Source organism: Excalfactoria chinensis, chromosome 9, assembly GCF_039878825.1.
Source record: "Excalfactoria chinensis isolate bCotChi1 chromosome 9, bCotChi1.hap2, whole genome shotgun sequence".
Taxonomy (NCBI): domain Eukaryota; kingdom Metazoa; phylum Chordata; class Aves; order Galliformes; family Phasianidae; genus Excalfactoria; species Excalfactoria chinensis.
In genome coordinates this window covers 6,537,470-6,562,018 of record NC_092833.1, presented here as the reverse complement: position 1 = coordinate 6,562,018, position 24,549 = coordinate 6,537,470, and the positions used below count along the sequence as shown (strand labels likewise).

The window sequence follows — 24,549 nt, the reverse complement described above, 5'->3', positions numbered from 1 at the left end:
GAAAAAAAGGAAAAAGGGGAAAAGAACAGAGAGATGGGCCTAAAAATGAAACAGTGGCAACAGTCTGAGGAGGAACAGACTAATTTACTGAACAGTATTAAGTGAAGCATTTTTCTGATAGTGGACCCTTTCCTTGATGGTGGAGGTGATGAAAGTTTTGTAGCTCACAATCTGCTTTTCTTCTAGCTTCTAGCTCTGTTGCTGGGGCTGTAGGTATGACAACATCCGGAGAAAGTGAGTCAGATGACTCTGAGATGGGAAGACTACAAGGTATATAATCTGTAACTAAGTTATAACTTATTTTTGTTTACAGCCTGTAATTACCCATACTGACCTAAGTTCTGTATTTTACAGATAGTAGGAATGCTTTATTTTGTTTCTTCGTCTGTGAATGTGATCCTTTTCTTACTGTAGCTCTCCTTAAGTATGACACCGCCAACTTTAACTCACTAAAGATGCAAGAATTTGCAACTAATATCCAGAGGTGGTGTTGAGCGTCCTTGCGTGTTTCTGTGGCGTGTAATACACTGCTATTTGGGCAGTGAGGGGTTGATGGAGAACTAACTTACTTAAGTGCATAAGCATTTCCAAAATATCAGACTGTTTTTGCAGCAATGAATTTCCAGTTGAAAGGCTGCATTTGACCGGCTGTTACTCTGCCTGCTTCAGGATAATGTTTGTTTTTCTCTTGCTCATGTTCATCTCTGATGCTCATGTTACTATAAGCTTTGACCAAACAAAACTTATTTGTTCTTAAATATTCTATTTCATGTCTTTAGTTGTAGAAGGATTTAGATCTCTCATAGTTTGAGAGTACAGACAGGTATGAACTCCAGTTTTCATGTCCTGCGGTTGTTTTGGTGATGTTTGTTTTTTTTTTTTCTTCTGTTGCTATTTTGCAAGGAGTTTTGTGATCATAATCTCGCTTGAAAATGACAGATATTGGTTGATCTATACCTTTAACATGGGACTGAGTGCCTTGTCAGTAGCATTTCATTTGCTTATTGCTCTCAGTAAGCATAGGTACAAGTTAGGAATATTGAGCTATTTTTGTGTCCATATTTGTATTGATCCAAAGCATTTACACTTACTACAGTAAAAAGATAGAATCTCCCAATTAATCCAGCATAACTTAAGTCTATTGGAAAGTGTTTATTTAAAAGACAACAAATAAAACAAACCCCAAACTAATATTCAACAGATCACCCTGCTCATCAGCAAATAAAGCTGTGTATCCTTCTTTTCAGATTAATAGCACCGCTTGGATCCTGAACCTCTGAAAATTATAAGTTTAACCACTTTTGCACAGCTTAAATCCATGTTTGGAGTTAATGCCTAGTATATCTGCTAGTTTGTGACTGATTTGTAATATTTAGTAGACCAGATTTCCTCTGTAAAAAATATGTAGCTCTGGAAACTTGGTGGGTGACTTCTTAAGGGGTCTTAATGCTCTGGTGCATACGAAAATGACCTCTTTGTTCCCTAAAGGTCATCTTTTTTGTGTGTGTTTAGAAATTGAAGTAGTTATAGTCATCTAATCCTAACTCCTCTTTCCTAAAGTGTCAAAATTCTAGTTGTCTTAAACTATAGCTTCATGGAACTTGAGCTTTTAAAATATATGTAGAAGCTTTGACAATGGCTGTTATCCTCTGTTTGCTTTTAGCTCTGTTAGAGGCTAGGGGTCTTCCTCCTCACCTGTTTGGCCCTCTTGGTCCTCGGATGTCGCAGCTCTTCCACAGGACAATTGGAAGTGGAGCTAGTAAGCAAAGTTTGTCTAATTTGACTTAATTCTTTCCACTTCCAGACTAGTAGAATTCAGTTGGTAGTAAATTCTAGTATTTGTATTAGCTACATCATTTAATATTTTACATGTTGGAGATTTGTATGTCTTAATTGCTAGACTGGAGTAAACATTATTAATTAGCTTGTCTTTGTGTAAGGAGGACAGATTTGCTTTAGCCATATTTCTTTTATTTTTAAATTATTTTTGGTTTCCACCTGATGTTCCCTTCTAGGTGGGGAAGGGAGGGTTCACTTTTTTTACCCTTTCTTTCTTTTTATCTTGCATGATGGGCTGTTTAACAGAAGACCTCTGAACCCCCTGTTTGTTTGTTTGTTTTCTAGTTTTAAACAAATTCTCAAGGTAGCTTGAAGGCAATTAGGATGTGTGAGTTCTGAGGTTTGTTGTTCATAGCTTCAGATGTGTCTTAGTTGTCAGACTGTCCCAAGGAGAGCGTGGGTCCTTATTGTTGTTCTGTTGTATAATGTTGGATGATGAAAGCTGGATAGTTCAAGGTGATTTGACTTGCAGGAGAGCCAAAACGAGCATGTTAAAATCCCTTCCAAGAAGATGATAGGGTCTAATCAATATTCCATGTGCTATATTATTTAGGGAGCATGTTAAGAAGTCCTTTCCTTTATAAATTTGGAGTGTGGGCTCTATCACCTGCTATAGGTTGGCAGAGATGACTATGATGAGCAGTGTGATGGATTCCCTGTGCTGTGACCAGTCTGCACTGGAAGGACTGCCAAGAGTGAGATTACATCTCCCTTTCCCTCCACTTTTACATGGCAGGGGAAGGAAGAGAACTTCAAATACAGAGGAAGGCAAACTATCTCTGGTCTTCCACTCTGGCAGAAGTATAGCATGGCAGTTGCACTGAACACTTACCTTCTAATATCTTCTTTCCTAATCTTTTTCGCTTATGTAGGTTCTAAAGCCCAGCAGCTTTTACAAGGTCTCCAAGCCACTGATGAAAGTCAGCAACTACAGGCAGTTATTGAGATGTGCCAGCTGTTGGTCATGGGAAATGAAGAAACACTGGGAGGATTTCCAGTCAAGAGTGTTGTGCCAGCTTTGGTAATAAATAAATCATTTTTTGTTTGTTTGTTGGAGGATAAAATGTTTCACCGAATATTTTGCTTAAATCAAGTATTTATAATTTTGAGGTATTTGGTCCATGTGGTTGCATTTAGAACTAACATTGGGAAAATCTGACAATCTGTGCATTATCAGTTACATCTTCAGGTTAAAACCCACTGGAGTGTAGAGATTTCATTAGAAAGCCTTTAGGTTGCTCTTTAACAGAGCTTGCTTGTATCGAGTGTTTATTCTGTGGTAAGAATTGGTAAATGTCAGTAAAACAGACCTTGCTGCTCATGTTGTTAATAAGGTAGCTGCCCCTTCTGGCAGAAGTCTGAAAAATGCATACCTGAAGGCATGCGTGAGCCAAGAGAACCGTGTAGAGAAAGACCTTAAACATCTTCCACAGTGGTCTCACAGGTTAACTTGTGATTGTGATTTTATGTCCCAGAAAAATGTGGGCATCTGGTGGATAGTTCTGTGTAATGAAGAAAACACACCCCCGAACAAAAGTTAAACCTTGGTTAACCTGTATGGTGTTTTTTCAACTAACATTGTGTGAACAACTGTGCATGGCTGTATATGAAAAGCTACAGTGTAGATTTGTGCACTTTATGCTGATACCTGGATACTTCTTTTACTAAGTCTTTATTTTTTTTAAAAAACAGATAACGCTGCTGCAGATGGAGCACAACTTTGACATCGTAAGTGATTTATAGTATTAAAGAATTTCTTTTAATAAGTGCTATCATCTGAAATTAAAGCAGATCTCTATGTATACTTTATAGATGAACCATGCTTGTCGAGCCTTAACATACATGATGGAAGCACTTCCCAGATCATCTGCTGTAGTGGTAGATGCAATTTCTGTCTTCTTGGAGAAGGTAACGTTAAATCAAAACAGTACTAAACCAATCTGAAGGTTTTCTCTCTCCTATCCTAACTTGAGGATTACTCATATAATTGCTTCTTTCATAGCTTAGAAGACAATGCACAATGCATTAGAAGCTTTTAAAATAGATTTCTTTGTTCATAGCCTCAGTGAAAAGTGTGAATCACTGTAAACTTTGTCTTATTGTTGTTGACAAGATACTGAGAAATTATACATACTTGAAACTCTTGGAGTAGTTATAGAGTAGCTGCAGAACTGGTCTAGCCTTAAATTGCTGGACTTAGTTACATGTAGCAATGTAGCTGTGTTAGTATCTGTCTTAATACAGGCTAACTGTCCAAGTGTTAATGAACATTGTTCATATAGAGTGATTTAGTAATTGCTTTACAAATTTTCTTGATTTATTTTAGCTGCAAGTTATTCAGTGCATTGATGTGGCAGAGCAGGCACTGACAGCCCTGGAGATGCTATCACGCAGGCATAGTAAAGCCATTCTGCAGGCAGTAAGTACAGAAGTAATCACCTTTTACCTCTGCATTTCCAATTCCCCATCTTGATGATCTGCAAGTTCTGTGAAAACAAAGTTTCATGGAAAAAAAAAAAGTTTCATTAACTTTAGCAGTATTGAGAATGAAAACATTTATTTTTGTTACAGGGTGGGTTGGCTGACTGTTTGCTGTATCTGGAATTCTTCAGTATAAATGCGCAGAGGAATGCACTAGCTATTGCTGCCAATTGCTGTCAGAGCATAACACCTGATGAGTTTCACTTTGTGGCAGACTCTTTGCCACTGCTTACACAAAGGTTAACCCATCAGGTAAGAGCTGTTGTAAAGCAGGTTTCCTTTTGACCTGGAATTAGTATAAAGCTTCCATTAGATACCTAGTTTTTACTGTGTGTTATTTGACTTTGCAAGATAATCTGATACTACTTTTAAGCTTCTGTAGTGTCAAGCTGTGATGTTCTGATGTGCATTTGAAGCTTTAGGCTTCTGTAACTATGCTGTAAGGAATCATGATTCTCTTGTTAGTTTTGTAAAATCAGAGGAATAAGGTACTTGAGCTTAGAACACAACTAACAGTGATTTTGTAGTCTTTACTTGTTTTCCATTAATGAGAGGAAATCAAGTTATATTGCTGTTCTTTTTTTAAATAGAGGAGTTACTAATCGCCTTCCCACTTTAAAGCCTGAAACATTTCAGTTTCAGTTAAGGTTGTGGTTCTTCTGCTGATTTGATGGCTTATTGGTCTCTTATAATGAAGTCCCTACTCCTGCACAATATTTTCAAGTGATGGATCCTAAGTAGTGGATTTGCTTGTCTTGTAATGCTGCTGTGTCAATGAATGAGCACTTAAAATGATTATTGCATGAAAAAAAAACTTTAATGTACTGCTTGGTTGTCAAATCCCTGTTAAGGACACAACAATAAACCAAATAAAAATAAATGGAACTTTCCAGGTAATCATTTTTTTGTGATTTCTTAATTCTGCCTCTTACTGAAAGGCTACTTGAATCTTTGAGGTAGCTTCACACACAGCACCATTAAACTTAACCAAATTTATAGTGGGACTTAATGCTTTTAAAGATCTTTCCTGAGCTAAATGATTTTGTGGCTCTGTATGGGTTTAGAAGGTTGCTTAAAAACAGGAAGCACCATTTCAGCAGTACTAGGAGGAATGGTGACTGAAGAAAGGTTACAGTACAAACAAAGACAACTTCAGTCATTTTTGAAGCTGATTTTTATCGAAAAAAAAAAAAAACAACCCACAACCTGTTGCCTAGTTTTCTATCCCTCCCCATCTCATTCACTGAAACTTTCTATTTCCCACCTGAAGTCTTAACTAGAGTTGTTTTTAGAGTACTTCTTAATGTCTTGTGTTTGGATTTGGTAACTTGGCTGTGCTTTGTGGTCTGAAGCTACAGCCTTCATGCATTCTGATACCCTTCATGTCTGGTTAGTCTGTGTCTCCCGTTGTTTTGAATTCGTAGTCCTTCCTTTTGATTCCCCTCTGCAGAATCCAAAAAGAATAATAGAGACCCATTTACTAATCTGTAAATGTCCTGAAATGTGTTTCTGTGGAAAGTGAGAGGCATTTTCCAGGCAATGTGAGAGATCCAAGACATGCGAGACTGATTTAGACTGTGTTAATATACTTAGAATTCAGAACTGTAGTGTATGGTAAAACGTGTCATATATGTTAAATGTACCCTAGTTGGCCTTTTAACATTTTATGTATATGTCAATAACAGCTTAATTTTATATATGTTACAACTGTTTAATTAAAGGGCATACTTTTTTTTTTTTTAATAGGACAAAAAGTCTGTTGAAAGCACTTGTCTCTGTTTTGCACGGCTGGTAGACAATTTCCAGCACGAGGAGGTAAGGGTTGGTTTTCTTTATGGAGGTTGATTTTTATTTTTATTTGCTTCTCTCTGCCTTTCTTTTATTTCTAAGGGCTTACCTTTTATTATCAGACTAACATGTTTGATTTTTGTTTGCTCCTGAAGAACTTGCTGCAGCAGGTTGCTTCAAAGGACTTGTTAACAAACATCCAGCAACTCTTGGTAGTGACACCTCCCATCCTGAGCTCAGGAATGTTCATCATGGTGGTGCGCATGTTTTCCTTAATGTGTTCCAATTGTCCAACGCTTGCAGTCCAACTTATGAAGCAAAGTGAGTTCTTGCTTTTTTCATATTTTCGGGGGCCTATTTAAGTTTGTGGCTGTGGTCAGTGGGGAACTCTGTGCACTTGGTTAAACAAGTATTGTTCTTTTTCTCTTGTTATGCTTTCCCTGGGATACTAAGCTTAGTTAATGTCATACAGAGTACTTGTTTATTTTTTAAGTTGAATCACAATTCTTATAAACTTTTATTAGACAGGGAAATGTGATGTAAGGACACTTTTTGAAGGGAAAACATGGAGAGAAAGAAAAACTGTTGCTGATTTTTGTCCCCAGTTCTTTCTTTCTTTCTGTCTTGTGAATTTTTACTTGTGACTTCAACTACTCTGTATGTTCCCATCCTTTCTTCCCTGCCACATATGTTTAGTGATATCCCCTCCTGTCCACCCAGCAAGATGCCTCTTAAAGGCCAGGGGGTAGGACAAACAAAAAGCACACCAAAACCCTCTGCTGGACAGCAGATGTTCTTCTCATGATGTCTGAAGAGAGTTTTTGTCCTACTCTATTCTGTCTGTTTGCTTGGGGCAGTGACTATTTCTTTTGTACAGTGTCCAGCACAAACTGTTGTCTTCATACCAGTATTAATGGTCTCAATAATAATTCTGTAGACATTGCAGAAACACTTCACTTTCTCCTTTGTGGAGCATCAAATGGGAGTTGTCAAGAGCAAATTGACCTTGTTCCACGAAGTCCTCAAGAACTCTATGAGCTTACTTCTCTTATCTGGTAAGTTATACAGTTTTAAGTTTCAGTCTAGTTGGTTTATTAAAATCAATAACTCTTTTATAATAAAGGCAAACAGTATTCAGCTTAAACTTGTGGTAAAGCATTGTTTTCACGTTCTTTCCAGTGAACTGATGCCTTGTCTGCCAAAAGAGGGGATATTTGCTGTTGATACTATGCTAAAGAAAGGAAATGCACAAAATACAGATGGTGCGATATGGCAATGGCGAGATGACAGGGGTCTCTGGCATCCCTATAACAGGATTGATAGTCGAATAATAGAGGTAGTAATTCCACTTGTTTGCTTGCTAGTGATCTTTGAACATGTGTGCAGTTGTATTGAGCTTTTATGTTATGGTTTTTAAATTATCAGTCTTGTTTGAATAAGAAATGCATGAGGGGTAATATTGCACCGTTTGGGTATTCGGTAACAGGTCAACTGCTGAATGCTTAATCGCCGCTCTTACTGTATTTCAGTCAGTCATTGTTTTTCCTACTATGCTCTGTTTCCCCACCTTCATATAGATTTACATTTGCTAGAGCATCCTTAACTTTAAACTCTTTGTTTTTAGGCAGCTCATCAGGTTGGTGAGGATGAGATAAGCCTGTCGACACTTGGACGTGTATATACTATTGATTTTAACTCTATGCAGCAAATAAATGAGGATACTGGAACAGCACGTGCCATTCAGCGGAAACCAAACCCTTTAGCCAATACAAACACTAGTGAGTATGGTTTATGATACACCGGGCATTTCTAGCTATGGCTATCTTATGGTAAATTTCACAGTAGTCTACTTGGCTAATATATTTCTTGTTTCTATGAAGCATGAAATTGTTCTAAATAAACTGAAGACAAGCTCGCAACAAAAGCCAGAAGTATTCATATAAACTTTTTCAGGGGTTAAATTTGGTGGGGGGTTGTTCATGGGGTGGAGTCTTCTGAAGGAGTTTTGTTTGTACAGCTGTTTTTGATGAAGTCTGTGGGCTTTCTACTATGGCTCAGGAATAAATTTAAAAAAATTAAAAAATTGTTGGAAGGATTTACAGCTACATTCTTACGATCAATTTTACTTCTGGTTGTTATATTGACATAAATTAAAGATCTTAGCTAATTCATTTTTTAAAAAAATAACAACAAAAAAAACCTCCAAAACAGCAGGCAACTAACTCATCAGAGTAAAGATGCAGAGAACCATGCCATGATTTAATGCCCAACTTCTCACAGGTGGACATTCAGAATTGAAGAAGGATGATGCTCGAGCACAACTAATGAAAGAAGACCCAGAATTGGCTAAGTCCTTTATCAAAACACTGTTTGGTGTTCTTTATGAAGTGTATAGTTCTTCAGCTGGACCTGCTGTTAGACACAAGTGCCTTAGAGCAATACTTAGAATAATTTATTTTGCCGATGCTGAACTCCTGAAGGATGTGCTGAAAAACCATGCTGTGTCAAGGTGGGTTCATGAAAGGTTATGAATGGAACTTTGATGCTTGCAACTCAAATCTGATCAATCATCGACTTGTCTTTTCCACAAAGAAATTGTACTTTTTAATTCTTCTTTTAATGACATGTTTTCCTAAGTTTGAGGCTGTCTAGTTCCTCAGGATTTTTACTAGTCTTAGATTTTGTAGTTGGTGCTAACTGAAGTTTTTCATATTAGAGACTGTGATTACTTACGGCACTGCTTATGTCTAATATTGTTTCACTGAGCTCTAGAAGTTGCCTGTAGACTTCTCTGACACTGAGATGACTTTCAAGTAATAGAATGTGAACAGTAACAGTCTTTATGTCATTCTACTGGCAAGTTCCCCTGCTTGATATATTGTTAGGTTAGGGGTTGAGACAAAGGCTGCAATCTGAAAATAAAAAGGTTGCACTGAGTTCTCATTTCTTTAAAAGGAAGGAAACTATTCTATGCCTTGTGGGAAAGTGACTTAGGTGAGAGAATTTTATATCCATGTGTAGCTTTTACATAAGTACTATGAAAATTTGCTTGTGTGCCAGAATAATACTAACAATGTATGTAAGATGAACTGGCTTTGTTAGCAGAAAATAAATAAAAATAAAAAAATCTGATTCTAATAAGTTTTCTGCTGAATTGTCTATTGTAGTCATATTGCCTCCATGCTGTCAAGTCAAGACCTTAAGATAGTAGTTGGAGCCCTGCAGATGGCAGAAATCTTAATGCAAAAGCTACCTGACATTTTTAGTGTTTACTTCAGAAGAGAAGGTAATCCTTGCTTTCTTTTCCCCTCTGTTTTCCCTACCAGTTATTATTCTGGGTGGGGGGAGGGAGTGTTTTTAAACCCCTCTCCCCCAAACTGTAACAAGTTTATTATCTTACTTGTATAATAAGGCAAATCTGTGTAAGATATCATTGTGTGACTGGGGAGGAGCTGATCAACACTCTGAAGGAGAGACAGATGTGGCTTTTTGAATCTGAAACAAGTTTGTACAAGCTTAGTAGACATTAGAACTTATATTTAGACTTGAAGAGGCCTTGCAGAAATTACACAGGTAGTTTTACTAGACAGAATTCCCTGAGTCTCTCAGGACTTTTTAGTTGCCCTATCTGTCTCTGTCACTTAAAAAAAAAAAAAGTGTAGATTTAACTTATTCTGGAAAGGATTAATCTGCTTTTAAAACTGTGTGCAGCTGCTGCAATAAAATTTAGTGTGTATACGTTTATGCAAATGTTGCAGAAACCTCATAATGGAGGCTAGAAGTTGTTTGAAGAGAAAGAAGCCTCTTACTACATGTTCTGTACCCTCTTCCCCCAAAGCCCCAAATAAAAAACTAAGCATAAAGATTTCTTCCTTTTTGAAGGAGTGATGCATCAAGTGAAAAACTTAGCGGAGTCTGAGGCTTTGTTAACGAGCCCACCAAAAGTATGCACTAATGGATCAGGAACACTGGGTACCACTACAACGATAAGTACTGGAACAGCCACTGCTGCCACTAATGCAGCTGCAGATTTGGGCTCTCCCAGTTTACAACACAGCCGGGAGGATTCTTTGGATCTAAGCCCACAGGGGTAAGTGCACGATGTGTTGTGAGCAAGTGTTTTGTTTTTTTTTTTTTTCCTTTGGGAAAGTCTTAACTGATATGGGCTGCTGCAGTATCAGCTGTATTTGGCTGTGATATTTTCCTTTAAGAGAAGTAAAATGAAGCCTTGTTGAAGTTATCATCTGGAAGCTTTAATTCATTTTATAGAGTATTTGTGTTTTCCAAGAAAAATGCAAATAAAGGAAAAACTAGTGACCTGATAGTTGTGATGTAATGCTATGAAACAATCCATGCTTTTTGGTGGGAGACTGCAGAATGCTGAGAGTGACAGCTGTAGTCTCATGTAACTCCTGAGAACAGTGATTCTTTCAAAGAAATACTTGCAATGGTGCATGGTTGCTTTCTGTTGGGGACTGGAGAGAAGAGTCATTTTTCAGTTATTATTGAAGGGATGGGCAAGTCAATTGTCTTTAGTTGTTTGTTCAAGAGTTTGTGGATATATATATTTTTTTTCTTTTTTAATGAAGTGCAATTTAATTAATGAATAACCAGACAGTTACAAAGGCTCCATGTTATTTTTGTGTTTTTATTTGTTGGTACTCCTGCATTTGGTTACCTGTAGTAGAAGAGTGACAGCAAGTCAAGCATTTTGTCTTTCCCATTAAATTAAGAGTTGAGACTCCCTTCCATGTAGTCTGTTCTTCTGTTGCTCCCTCCTTGTTTTGGGTTGGGATCCCTTGTATCCTTATGCTTATTAATGTGGTGAGTCACAGAACTCAGAGAACTCATGGAACCATACAACTTTGTTTTTAAATCTGGACAGACGACTGAGTGATGTTCTGAAGAGAAAAAGACTGCCAAAACGAGGGCCAAGGAGACCAAAATATTCTCCCCCAAGAGATGATGACAAAGTAGACAATCAAGGTAAAATATTCTTAATATGACTCACGTTCCTTTGGAGTAAACTTATTGACAGTGCTACTTTAATGTATTAACACTAGCTACAGTAAAGCTGTTTATTCTAGGAGATCCTTGTAATTTTATTCTTTTTTTTTTTTTTTCAGCAAAAAGCCCTACAACTACTCAGTCTCCTAAATCTTCCTTCTTAGCAAGTTTAAATCCTAAAACATGGGGAAGATTAAGTACACAGTCTAACAGTAATAACATTGAGCCAGCGCGAACAGCAGGTGTAAGTGGTCTTGCAAGAGCTGCTTCCAAGGATACAATTTCCAATAACAGGTACACAACTCAAAATGCATGTAATATGAAGTTGAATTTGAGTTGCAGCTGCTCTCTTATGACAACTTGTTATATGAGCAGGTAGCACATCAAATGTGTTTGGGAACAAGCGCTGCTAAAATAATCCTCAAAGAACAGTGAAAAGACTGTGGATGGATCATTGCTGAAGGCATTCAGATTTGGGCTAGATGGGACCTTGAGCAACCTTTTCTAGTGGAAGATACCTTTTTCCTGTGGACTAGATGATCTTTCAGGGTTGTTTCCAAACCATTCAAGGATTCTATGATGAGCTGAGGAAAAAAGAATAACCTCTTAGTAGTGTGTAATGTGTTGTAAAAACAATTGGAGAATGTGGAAAAATGGTGCAAGGAGTAATCAGCAGAGAAAATGTATTCAGAAGTGGGAAACTTTTTTGCTGTTAAATAGAAGGGATCTTGTACTCAGGCTGTGTTTACTTGTATTGCAGAAATATGCAAATACTAATGTGGCCAAATGCTTTTTATGTTTCATTACAGAGAAAAAATTAAGGGTTGGATTAAGGAGCAAGCCCATAAATTTGTAGACCGTTATTTTAGTTCAGAAAACATGGATGGAAGCAATCCTGCACTAAATGTATTACAGAGACTTTGCACTGCAACTGAACAACTTAACCTCCAGGTTAGAGGTGGCAGATGTGTTTGGAGGGGGTGGAGTGGGGCTGGAAGTAATGGAAGTATTTAGGAGGAAGCTGTGGTTCTAGAGTAAGAAAAGCTGGCTATTTTAGACAATGTGGGAAGTGTTTCTAAACTTGAATAGACTTGCTTGTTTTTGTGTGTTTTTTTAATTCTATAAATTGCTGTTTAATCACTGGCACATTATTTATAATACTAGCGTAATGATGGTATGCTCTGGTTCTTTTTGCTTCCAGTGTTTGCTTCCAAATTCAGAAATCTTGTAGTTGAATGTTCAGGATTGCTTTTCTACCTGGGGAGAACACAGTTTGTAACCAAAACCTTAGGCAGAGTGCATGGGGAGGGCTGTGCTATTTTGTTGAAAGGAAATATAAGAAATAACACAGATGAGGCCAAATCTACTTTCGTCTTAAGAATTTGGAGCCTGACTTCCCAGTTGTTTATCCGTAGTTAACTTGCTTGGATGTTACTGTATTGCGTTACTAAAATAAAGCCCTTCTCGACCTGTTCTATGCTGTAGGAAGAGAAGTTTAAGCCATTATTACTTGGGTAGTAAAGTACTGTCTTCATATTTTTCAGGTGGATGGTGGAACAGAGTGCCTTGTAGAAATCCGTAGCATTGTCTCAGAGTCTGACGTCTCCTCATTTGAAATCCAGCATAGTGGATTTGTGAAACAACTGCTGCTTTATTTGACATCTAAAAGTGAGAAAGATGCTGTAAGCAGGGATATCAGATTGAAAAGATTTCTTCATGTATTTTTCTCCTCTCCAGTAAGTGTTGTTTTTTTTTGTTTTGTTTTGGCATTTATAGTTGTCTTTCCCTACCTGAGAGGTTTGGCAGTGACCTTGACTCCAAGGTGGTGGGAGTGCATATGGAATTGTTTACAGCAAGGCTGTATAGCATTACAACTTTTACATGGTTCTGTCTTTACAAGTCATGAATTCTTTAGAGTACCTTGTAATTAGAGAGATTCACCCAGCTGGGGGAAGGGAGGGGAGGAGGTTTTCAAGATGGCTAGTTGTCTGAGTCTTGAACAACTTAAAAGTTGCTCCTGACTTTACATTAATATGGAAAGAGTTCAGGTAATGATCCCAATCATTTTTGCTCTCTTTAGTCCTAAATACTACAGGAAACTAGATTTTCTTGCCTTTACAGTGGGAAATTAAAAGTGGAAGGGGAAAATTTTCAGTGAAGCTTACTGCTCTGGGTTAAGGATGAATGCTTCAAATCTACAGGGCTATTAATTCTAAACTAATAAGAGTGAGAAGTGCATTCTGGAGACATTGTCTTTCATACACATGCTCTGTCATCTATCCGTTCTGATAATGACACTTGAAGTGAGAGCACCAAATTTTCATCTCTTTTGTGAACAACTTGCAGTGTATGTTGCTTAAGGTGGATTAATTCAAGCATGTGACTAAAACATCTGAACATATTCTAGCTTCCTGGAGAAGAACCCCTTGGAAGATTAGAGCCATTAGAAAATGCACCTTTGTTGGCATTAGTCCATAAAATGAACAATTGCCTCAGTCAGATGGAACAGTTTCCAGTGAAAGTGCATGACTTCCCTAGTGGAAATGGAACAGGGAGCAGGTAAGGATTAATGCTCAGGTAACGGTTTTGTTGGAAGCTTTTGTATTCTAAACTTTGTTTCAACACTAAAAGTTTCAAGAAGTAATGGAGAATTCTGATCCTGTTCAAGATAAGAGAGGTTGTATCTACATCTTTGCTTGACATCTTGAAACTCCTGTTAGGCTCAGGTTGGAAGCAATCTCTTAAATTTAAAAATTCACGTCTTTCTTGCATTTGTAACCAATCCTGGAAGGAATGATTTCTTTTTTTGCTAACACTGATATTTTTAGTGAAGGGATAAACTGCTGTGGATTTGTATTGCTGTGTTCAGCTCTATTATTCAGAGATTCTGTTCTCCTGAAAGGTAGTAGATTGAGTGGTAACACTTGGCTGTCACCATAATATAAAATAACTGAAGATGTACCCTCTTTCATAATACAGATTAAATTTAGAATCCAGTTGTGTTCTTAGTAAGACTTGAACTTAGTCTTAATGTTTATTCTGTCATTGGAGACTTTGAGTTAGTCTTTCACTAGTACCTAGAAAGTGAAGCGCCCAAGATGAGACATTTGTGTATAAGAATAGTTGGCTTAAGTACTGATAGTCTGCATGGTGAAATGGAATGTGTGAACTATATTTAGAAAGAAAAACAGAAGCTTTCAATTTCACTTTAAGTCCTTATTAAAACACATGAGAGTGAAATGCTTGTGTTCGCCACCCCTGGCTCTTACCCTTATTGCACTGTAGATCAACACAGCTCTAAAATTCTTTGACCACTGAAAACTTCACAAATCCAAGATGCTAAGCATAGGCCATACTGTGATCAGACCTCACACCCGGCTTTCTCTTAATCCATGCAGATTCCATTGGACGTAAGACTGTGGCCGATTTAGGTTCCGGTGTTCCTAAACTGTTAAACCTTCAATCTGTTAATTTAAATCTTAATAGCGTGCTTTTAGAGTAATAGACTGAGAAATCATCATCTGGATAAGTGAATTCTTAAATGCATGTATAAACCTTTTTTTAATGCAATTATTGCTAATAGATTCTTTGTGGCAACTTTTTTCATAAATTATTTTGAGTTTTTCTCTTAACAGAGGATCCCAAGCTTTAAAGTTCTTCAATACGCATCAGTTAAAATGCCAGCTGCAAAGGCATCCAGACTGTGCTAATGTGAAGCAGTGGAAGGGTGGACCTGTGAAGATTGATCCTTTGGCTTTGGTCCAAGCTATTGAAAGATATCTTGTTGTTAGAGGTATTTATATCTGATACGGTCGAGGGGAGTATTTTGTTTCTTAGGATAGCCTCTATTGTCAATAGTGCTGAGTCTGTAGAAACCTGTGAGAATTCTATTGAAAAAAAAAAAAAAAGTGTGAGGTACCTGTAATTTATCTCATTCACAGGGGGATAAAGCAAGGCTGAAAATAAACCTACCACTTTGATTCAAACTTCTCCTGCTTGAGAACAATTGAACAATTGTATCTGAATAATTACAGAAATATAATTGAGTTGACTATCAAATTGACTATGATGTGAGTTTAATGTGAATATTGACACTGAAATTTGTTCTAAAGTTTGTAACTCTTACATATAAATATGTATTTTGGAACTGTTTTAAAAGAGTGCAGTACATAAGAGTACAAAGACATTTCCTTCTAAAACAAATAAGTGCCTTTTTCTGCTCTTGCGTCAGGGTATGGAAGAGTCAGAGAAGATGATGAGGATAGTGATGATGATGGATCAGATGAAGAAATAGATGAATCTTTGGTAAGCTTTTCCATTGGAGAAGGAGGGAGGATGGTGTGGGGAAAATCTCAGGGAGAATCTAGCAGCATGTTTTCCTAACTTGTGTGGTTTTGTTTTGCTTTGTTCAGGCTGCTCAATTCTTAAATTCAGGGAATGTGAGACATAGATTGCAGTTTTACATTGGGGATCACTTGCTACCATATAATATGACTGTGTACCAAGCAGTTAAGCTGTACAGTTTGCAAGCTGAGGAGGAGAGGGAATCGACTGATGATGAAAGCAACCCATTAGGAAGAGCTGGGATTTGGACAAAAACACATACCATTTGGTAAGTTTGCTAGAGGAAGGACAACTTCTCCAGCTTGAGAGAGACGTATGCATAAATAAAACTTGAATGTAACTCATTTACTCATGAGTTTCTTAACTTTCTGCTTTTAACTGTCACAGAAGTAAATTTATAGTAATTTAATCAACTTACTGTTGTTTCTTCCATGCAAGTTTAAGAATAAATATCTTAATAGTAACTTAAATTACATTTTTAGGTACAAACCTGTACGGGAGGATGAAGATGGTAACAAAGACTGTGTTGGTGGTAAAAGAGGAAGAGCTCAAACTGCTCCCACAAAAACCTCACCTAGGAATTCTAAAAAGCATGACGAATTGTGGCATGGTGAGTATGTTGTTGAGGTAATTTTCTGTGAAATTTCTGAAAGAATGGGGATGATGAGTTGGTGTTGCACACCTTTCTTCTTTTAAAGCATATAAAGTTTTAAAATAGGCATGTAAGTAAGCATGTATGAATGTGCACGTTAAAACTAAAAGATGTAGTTGGAATTGTCTAATGGAAGTGTGTTGTTTGAGTGACAAAAACTAAAGTTTCTTCCAAATAAGTTTTGAACACTTTAAAGTTTTGATAACAATTTTTCTTTTCTCCTGCTAGATGGTGTATGCCCTTCAGTATTGAATCCTTTGGAAGTTTACCTCATATCTACTCCTCCTGAAAACATAACATTTGAAGATCCTTCATTAGATGTTATTCTTCTTTTGAGAGTTTTACATGCTATCAGTCGATACTGGTATTATTTGTATGATGTGAGTAGAGCACTTCTTAAAATCTTTCGTACTTCATATAAGCCATAAATCTATTAAATTTGCCTCCTACCCTTGATCAGCAAAAAAAAAAAAAAGTATGGTGAAAGCTGTATTTTCCTATGGCCAGCCTTATCTTCTCTACAGTGTGTTGAACATGCTTTATTTTTTCCTTCCTTAATTGAATGGTAACGTTATTCCTGAAAAGAAAATGTGTAGTAGAAGTCTGCTTAGTCTCCTTCATGAGTCAGCCTCTGTATGACCTGCATGACCAAAATGACAGGGAAATCTTTTTTTCTTGTGATAAGGAAATTACTAGCATGAAGTCTGTAAAAATATTTGTTTGTTTTTCCAGCATTTCTTTAACTAGAAATATGTTCTTCTTGAATTATCACAGAATGCAATATGCAAGGAGATTATTCCAACTTCAGAATTTATCAACAGTAAACTGACTGCAAAAGCAAACAGACAGCTTCAAGATCCACTGGTAATTATGACAGGAAACATACCAACCTGGCTGACAGAACTTGGAAAAACATGGTATGAATGATTTAAACAGTATTTCTAATTTGAATTCAGTAGGCCACTTAGCTGGGCAGCCCAAGTACAGCATGTTATACTTTTGAATGTCCTATGGGGAAGTAAAAGACAGAAGCAGAAGTCTTACAAGTTATGTAGTGGCACTTAGATGAATGTTTACACTATACACATGTGCTACACAACTTAAACTAAATGCAGATGTGTATAGTTTGGACAACATTTTTCTTCTCTAAATCCAGGAGCTCAAGCCACATTCATAAGATCTTTTATATGTGAATTAGATTTACTAACTGTAAAACTGGCTTGAACAAGTAAAAGAAAGCTATACAGTCCTTCCTTAGCCATGGCATTTGAGAATTTATTATTTTTTTTTCCTAGAAGAGTTTAAATTGTTCCTAGATTTTTCTAAAAATTCCATATGAATGTTTAATCTCAAGACTTGTTCATGTGCATCACCACAAAACCATTTGGGAGGTTGCTTTTCTACTATCTAATAAAGCATTAGCTTTAGGCATATTGCATTTGTTCTAGCCATAAATGGTAGTTGAATCCCAGCTAATTAATCCAATGCTCTTTGCAGCCCATTTTTCTTTCCATTTGATACCCGTCAAATGCTGTTTTATGTAACTGCTTTTGATCGTGATCGAGCCATGCAAAGACTACTGGATACTAATCCAGAAATCAATCAATCAGATTCTCAGGATAGCAGAGTGGCACCACGACTGGACAGGAAAAAAGTAGGTATATGTATTTTTTTCAAAATGGAACGTGTGACTTGTTTGTTTTGTAGATGTTAATGATATAATTGTGAGCAAGTTTATTTTAAAGCATCAGTTCTGATAGCAAACAGATGAAAATAAGCATCCTCTTCATTCATTTGAAAGTCCCTAAGTAGAAAGCAAGATGTCTTCTAGGTATCTGCCATTAGATGGCAGAAGGGGCTAGAATGTAATTTGTTGCTTTTTCACATCCTGCTTAATTTAGAACTGTATTCTTTACAACTAATGAAACTACACCAAGAATTCAAGCTTTAGGTTTGGTTAGAGATTTCTGTAGATTTGTTTGTAAACTGATTTGCTTCAGGTGGAAGCCAGGAGTACTTCTGGTGATGGGCTGTAGAGGTGACTTTATCTGAATATATGAAAACACCATCCTTGTATTCTGGGAGAGTATTGTAACAGTATGTTGTAATTATGCTGTGACTGCTTAAAATTGAGGGATTCTTGGGCTCTCCACCTTGAGAGCATCGTCATGTTATTTTAATCTGAGATTTGCTGTATAGTATAGATCTGTGTGGTTTTGAATACCCTAGAAGAAAGAAGTGAGAATCTAGCTTAACTAGACCAGACCATAGCTTCTAACATGAAGGAATCCCAGCAGTGTGTGGTTGGTGTATTTTTTTAAGCCTGCCACTTACTCTACTAGAGAATATAAGAGAGCAGGATAGAAATGTTTCCTTAGGTTGCTGAACTTGAGCCTATTTTCTTATTCATGCAGTGTTGAAGTATCTATCATTGTGTAATAGCACTTCTTTACTAACTTGTAGTCCTTCTGCCTGATTCTTAGCAGTGAGTAATATATAACTGTAAGATATAGTCTAATTTTAAATGGAACACTTCATTGCTTATCAGTTTTGATATAAGAGAAATGATAGTTTTATTATTTCAGAATTGTTGAATTATGGAACTGTAAGAATGGGGTGGAAAAGCTTGCATAACCAACTTTTTTTCCTGTTATAACTGCCTTGAGAACTGGGGCTTGCAGACAATTTCACTACTTAAAACTTCTTTAATGTGTAGCGCACTGTGAACAGAGATGAGCTGTTGAAACAGGCAGAATCTGTGATGCAGGATCTAGGCAGTTCAAGAGCCATGTTGGAAATCCAGTATGAGAATGAAGTAAGTAATGTCAATACAGTCTAATTTAACTCCTTTTTAATGAAGATTAATTAAAAAAAGCTACAACCTTCCTAGAATGACCCAATCAGACTCTTGATCCTTTCCATTGCTGTTCTGCACAATTCTTAATTATCCTTCCTCCACTTGATTATATTGTTAGTTTCTAGAAGAAACTTCCTGATCTGTTGTGCTAAATTTCATGATCACTCTTATTGTGAAGAATGTATTTTTTTCTAACTTGAGGTGAAACTGCATTATTTTTTAATTTTTTATGATCATGAGGTGGTAAATACTACTTTCCATTATTTTTATTATTCACTGTGATATGTGGTCTTTCTAAACTATTTCAATTGTCTTGTAGATGTTGTTAGTGTAGTTATACTCTAGGAGCTTTTTGCAGTGCAGTCTTATAGCTCATCATGTGTTATTTCCCAGCTTAAGTAAGAACTTAGATATTCAAACTGATCTAATGGACTCTTATTTACTTACTTATTTTTCTCCCCCCACCTTTTTCTTTCTACCCCCTGCATTCTGCTTTCTCCTCTGAAGGTTGGCACAGGCCTGGGCCCTACACTAGAGTTCTATGCACTTGTATCTCAGGAACTACAGAGAGCAGACTTAGGCCTTTGGAGGGGAGAAGAAGTAACTTTAGCCAATCCAAAAGGTAAATGTTTTACTACTGTTAAATTATCAACTTTGTTCTTACTGGTTGTAATCTGCAAATTCGTTCTTTTTGTTTTATGATGTATTTCAGGTTATAATCACGGTAGCTTCTTGTCTAGAATGAATCTATCAGCATATATGTTGAACTTATTTGCCTTCTCTCCTCTTCCTCGCTAGGAAGCCAAGAAGGTACCAAGTATATTCATAATCTCCAAGGCCTTTTTGCACTCCCTTTTGGTAGAACAGCCAAGCCTGCTCATATTGCAAAAGTTAAAATGAAGTTCCGCTTTCTGGGGAAACTAATGGCTAAGGCAATCATGGATTTTAGACTGGTGAGTTTAAAACAAAATGTGATTCTAAAGGGTTTAAGTGGGAAATAGGTCGTTTTATTTTTTAGCTGGAGAGAAAAATGTAGCATTGAAGTTGCAAGGAAGTATTTCCAGCTCTAGTAGTTTAGGTGGAAAAATGCAGTTGAGCTTTCAATGGGTAGTGCATGTTGAAGAGCTTTACAGTAACTTTAAGGCAGTGACAAAAGGATGAGCAAATGCCTGCTATGAGTTGCAGTTTTTCCAGTTTTGTTTCAGGGTCACTTTGGAGTCATTATGATACTGTCTGATAATTTGTTGGACGATCTAATGCATATATTCTAAGCAGTCAGTTCTGTTTGCTCAGTGGCAAATACCTTGGGTACAAACACTGTTTTGGTATTTGAGATAACTGTGAATTACTAAATAAACATAGATATCTTTCATGGTTTTCTCTTACCACGTTTTTAAAGACTAACAGTTTGGTACTGAATGTTTTGATTGACAGGTGGACCTTCCTCTTGGACTTCCTTTTTATAAATGGATGTTACGCCAGGAAACTTCTTTGACGTCACATGACTTGTTCAGTATTGATCCAGTAGTAGCCAAATCAATATATCACCTTGAAGATATTGTAAGACAAAAGAAAAGACTTGAGCAAGACAAAACACAGGTAGGAAAGTAACTCTAGGGAAGGAGGGGTACATCTTTGCATGCATTTGGATTTTGCAGTAGATGTAAGCGTGTGTATGATAATGCTGAGTAGTGCTGGTAATAGTGGTAACTTTTATTTAAAGGAACAGTTTTAATGTTACTGTTTCAGTGGCTTGAAATTATCATAGAATGTTTGAGTTAGAAGCTGCCTTTGAAGGTCATCCCACCCAACTCCCCTGCAGCAAACAGAAACATCTACAGCCAGTTCAGGCTTGATCTACTCTGGCTAATAGCTTCTAACATGAGAAATTAATTATAGAATCCTTATAATTTATTTTAACAGGTTAGAAATGGCTAAAACTGTAAGTTTGTGTAAGGTAATTTCTAGTTCACTTTGAAAAGGCCAAACAGCTTTAATATTGGGGAAAAGTAGTATTTTTTTTGTACATAGATTTGGATTCTTTAGCTGGTTTAATCAATCTTTCAGACTTCCATAAAAAAAATATTTTTTTCCTTGCTGAAAAAGCTGTGTGGGTTTACACATGGAGTCACTTTATAGGTTATTTTACAGAAGCAGTGTTATTTAGTGTTACTAAAAGTATTACTATTTATAGAGTGATGATGAAGATTTTTGGCACACTTTCTCCTTTCTAGCATCCAGTGTCAATCGATTTAGGTGTTAATAACCTAATTTGTATTCCTAATGCATCTGCTTTGTCACTAGCAAAGTTACTGCAAACCTGTGGGCCTCTATTCCTCTTCATCTCACTGTCTCACTCTTTCTCCTTGATCACTGCTTCTAATTTATCAGCAACTTAGAGAATTCTGATGGATAGAAGCTGAAAAATGTCAGTATGCATGCCAAATATGAATGCTATTCACTGTTGTAAGGAAAAAGCATAGCCAAGAGCTCTAACGTTACACATTTTGTTCTCCTGCAGCAGTATTTCTAAATAAAAAATAGGTGAGAAGTGGAAATAATTCTGGAATCACTAGATTTATTGAGATAGTTTATTTGGTTTGTCTTGGCTTACTGTTACATATGAAAAATACAGAGGAACACAAGGAGTACTGTAACAGTAATATTCCTATAGAAATGGTTGAAACTGTTTTAAGTAATAACTTTTTGTTAAGTTAATAAGTTGTTCTCACTAGTTTTCACCTTGATTTTTGTTTTTAAGACCAAAGAAAGTCTACAGTATGCATTGGAAACTCTGACTATGAATGGCTGCTCAGTGGAGGATCTAGGGCTGGATTTCACACTTCCTGGATTTCCTAACATAGAGCTGAAAAAAGGGGGAAAAGATACACCGGTCACCATCCACAATTTAGAGGAGTACCTCAGAGTATGTAGAAAGCAAAGCTGGGACTACAGAGTTGTTTTGTTTTTAACATTCTTCCTTACCATAATTCCTAGCAGTTTATCTCTGTATTTAAGTTCATTTTCATTTTGCCTTACAAAAGTCTCATTTTTATCATCAGTAAATGGATGTTTACAGGTATGCTTTTTTTAGATGAGCAGTATTGTAGTAAATGGTTTAATCTGAGTTGTGGACTTTGAGTTTTAATCTCTTAAAGGAGATTTAGGTTTGCTTTAGAATATTTTGTTGAACAGGATCAGATGAACCAGCTATTTTGAGTTCCAAGTGTCAGCTTTGTTTTTATCAGGAATAACAGGTGAGTTGTTTATATTTGGCCTGAGTTGCTTATGTAGGGTATTCTAGATAGGAGGGTTGTTTGAACTCCAAAGGACTTTTGCTGGTTTACAGTGACAGGCCACATAAGAGATTCTCTGTAACTATGTTGCACTGCACCTACACACAGGCAGCAGTACAAGCTTTTGAACTAAGGCAAAGTGAGGCAGTGCTGTAGAGCTGCTCCATGAATTCATGTTTAGACGCTGCTTCAACTGCACTGTCTGTATGACTAGACTTACCTAGAGTTTTTTTCTGTAGCGCTAATCTTCTGTACAGTTGTGAACATTCTGCACTTCTTTTTTTCCCCCAAATAACTTTTTTGCTGTTCCTTTGCAGTTGGTTATATTCTGGGCACTGAATGAAGGTGTTGCCAGACAGTTTGATTCTTTCAGAGACGGGTTTGAATCAGTCTTCCCCCTCAGTCATCTTCAGTACTTTTATCCTGAGGAGGTTGGTAAAAGCATTCTTTTAAGAATATATTTATAACCTTATCACCATGTATGTCTGTGCTGGGTATGTCTTAATACAAACTTTTGGTGAAAAGTAGTAGAACAGACTTTAAAATTGCATATTTAAATATTTGAGATATGTGTTCAGTTGTTTCTATTATGAAAAATGCAGTTGTCTTGAAAGTTGAGTATATCTAGCTTTTCTCAGAAGAAGGCTTCTGTTTATATGTACTTCTGTATTGTTATGGAAACTACTTTTATTGCAGTACATCTTAATGGCTATGAGTACATATATGGAGTTAAAGAATTGGATAGTTGGTCTTGATGCCTTTCTTTTTTCTACTCCATCACATTAACTTTCTTGTAAAATTCTTACAGTCTTTAAGCAGGCTGGATTGAGACACACAACTAGGGCTGTGTGGACTAGTAAAGAGAATATTGTAGCACTTTGCCTTTAGGGAATTTATTTGAAGGCTGTACTTCCAGGGGTCTGCCTGTCTTTGTCAACTCGCACCTCTGACTTCAGGAAGAAGTGCATGCTCTAAAATTTTCAGCCAAGCCTTCTGTAAAATCTTTGTTCTTGATGCTTTGCATTGTGAGGGTTTCTTCAAGCTTAGATCTGCAGCTGCTAGTAGTGACTCTTTGCAACTCTTGGCACTGCTTTGAAGAAGTACTGCTGCTTTTCTCTAACAAGTGTAAAGCTACTAACAAAGTAAGCTCTTTTTGTGACATGCCTTACTCAAGCTTCTCTTTTTTTATAGTGCTTGGGATTCTGTTCTGTCATTATTTTAGTTTAATGCCTGTTTTGTGATTGAAAATTTTCAAGTGTTTGTGTTGTTCCATTGCTTATCTACAAATACAGTTGAAAAGTAAGCTGCAGGAGTAGTGTGAGTTAAGATCTCATCTTCAAGAGGACAAACATGGGCAATCTAAATTTGTTGCTGTTTATTTACAGACCCTTCCTAAGAGATTATAAAGACCTTAGCATAGAAGGACATCTGTAGAAGCTTTCAGCGTTGTTTTGGTTTTAGCCTGTCAGCTACCCAAGTACATAGAAAAAGCAGGTGTAATAAGCTGAATTAAAACAAACAAAAACAACAAAAACACAAACGCTGCTCTTTAACCCCTCAAAAAAAAACCTAAACCAAGAACCAACCCAACAACCCTGCTGACAGAAACATACCTAGTAATTATTACTGCTTTTTCTTTCCAAGAGAGCAGTTTCCTAAAAACAAACAAAAAACTAAACAAGAAAACCTTAAAAGTGTAAATATTCTGTTCCCATTCCCTAAATGTCAGTGAACTTGCAAAATACGTCAAATGCTGAGGTGATTTGGCAGTTTGCAGTTCCCCAGTATAAATTACTTACTGAAAGCAGCTGTCTGCTCTAAAATATGTGCCACATTTCATGTGGTGTTGCAGAGGCAGATTCAGCAAATGAGGCTGTCATTGGGCTTGAAGCATTGCATTCAAGAAAAACTGGAGGGGGAAGTAGTTTGTGACTAACACCTCTTTGTAGCTATTGCAGAAAATAGGAAGAATATATATATATATATATATATATATTTTTTTTTTACTACCATAATAGCTGTTAGAACAGATGTTACTAACTCTGTATTGATTTCTAAAGGGGAAATTTTCTTTAAACTTTACAGTTGGAGCAACTCTTATGTGGCAGCAAAACAGACACATGGGATGCCAAGACCTTAATGGAATGTTGCAGGCCAGATCACGGTTATACACATGACAGGTAACGTTTGTCTATTTTTAAATCTAAATATATGCTTAAGCAATGGGAGTTATGAAATGTATTTGAAATATATGTTGAAATAAATAGAAACCTAATGCATTTGTT

The 24,549-nt window shown here is 36.7% G+C and overlaps 1 protein-coding gene across 8 annotated transcripts in view; it reads left to right on the top strand.

Annotated features, from left to right (window-relative positions):
- Window positions 1–24,549, top strand: part of TRIP12 (thyroid hormone receptor interactor 12) — a 65,297-nt gene that overhangs the window by 37,597 nt on the left and 3,151 nt on the right. For 4 of the 8 annotated variants that reach the window (XM_072344595.1, XM_072344589.1, XM_072344590.1 and 1 more), the window contains 34 exons: window positions 187–270; window positions 1,664–1,759; window positions 2,712–2,860; window positions 3,532–3,567; window positions 3,652–3,747; window positions 4,166–4,258; window positions 4,411–4,572; window positions 6,067–6,135; window positions 6,264–6,429; window positions 7,046–7,163; window positions 7,288–7,444; window positions 7,733–7,886; window positions 8,389–8,617; window positions 9,276–9,394; window positions 9,991–10,198; window positions 10,994–11,094; window positions 11,235–11,409; window positions 11,925–12,066; window positions 12,660–12,851; window positions 13,523–13,674; window positions 14,736–14,908; window positions 15,347–15,420; window positions 15,528–15,727; window positions 15,942–16,069; window positions 16,340–16,491; window positions 16,886–17,028; window positions 17,609–17,765; window positions 18,828–18,926; window positions 19,476–19,590; window positions 19,767–19,921; window positions 20,403–20,567; window positions 21,730–21,894; window positions 22,582–22,695; window positions 24,350–24,444. In XM_072344595.1, coding sequence (XP_072200696.1) covers window positions 187–270; window positions 1,664–1,759; window positions 2,712–2,860; window positions 3,532–3,567; window positions 3,652–3,747; window positions 4,166–4,258; window positions 4,411–4,572; window positions 6,067–6,135; window positions 6,264–6,429; window positions 7,046–7,163; window positions 7,288–7,444; window positions 7,733–7,886; window positions 8,389–8,617; window positions 9,276–9,394; window positions 9,991–10,198; window positions 10,994–11,094; window positions 11,235–11,409; window positions 11,925–12,066; window positions 12,660–12,851; window positions 13,523–13,674; window positions 14,736–14,908; window positions 15,347–15,420; window positions 15,528–15,727; window positions 15,942–16,069; window positions 16,340–16,491; window positions 16,886–17,028; window positions 17,609–17,765; window positions 18,828–18,926; window positions 19,476–19,590; window positions 19,767–19,921; window positions 20,403–20,567; window positions 21,730–21,894; window positions 22,582–22,695; window positions 24,350–24,444 — 4,633 coding nt within the window. The remainder of the gene's footprint in view (window positions 1–186; window positions 271–1,663; window positions 1,760–2,711; window positions 2,861–3,531; window positions 3,568–3,651; window positions 3,748–4,165; window positions 4,259–4,410; window positions 4,573–6,066; window positions 6,136–6,263; window positions 6,430–7,045; window positions 7,164–7,287; window positions 7,445–7,732; window positions 7,887–8,388; window positions 8,618–9,275; window positions 9,395–9,990; window positions 10,199–10,993; window positions 11,095–11,234; window positions 11,410–11,924; window positions 12,067–12,659; window positions 12,852–13,522; window positions 13,675–14,735; window positions 14,909–15,346; window positions 15,421–15,527; window positions 15,728–15,941; window positions 16,070–16,339; window positions 16,492–16,885; window positions 17,029–17,608; window positions 17,766–18,827; window positions 18,927–19,475; window positions 19,591–19,766; window positions 19,922–20,402; window positions 20,568–21,729; window positions 21,895–22,581; window positions 22,696–24,349; window positions 24,445–24,549) is intronic. The other 4 variants (XM_072344596.1, XM_072344592.1, XM_072344594.1 and 1 more) reach the window with 3 other exon arrangements.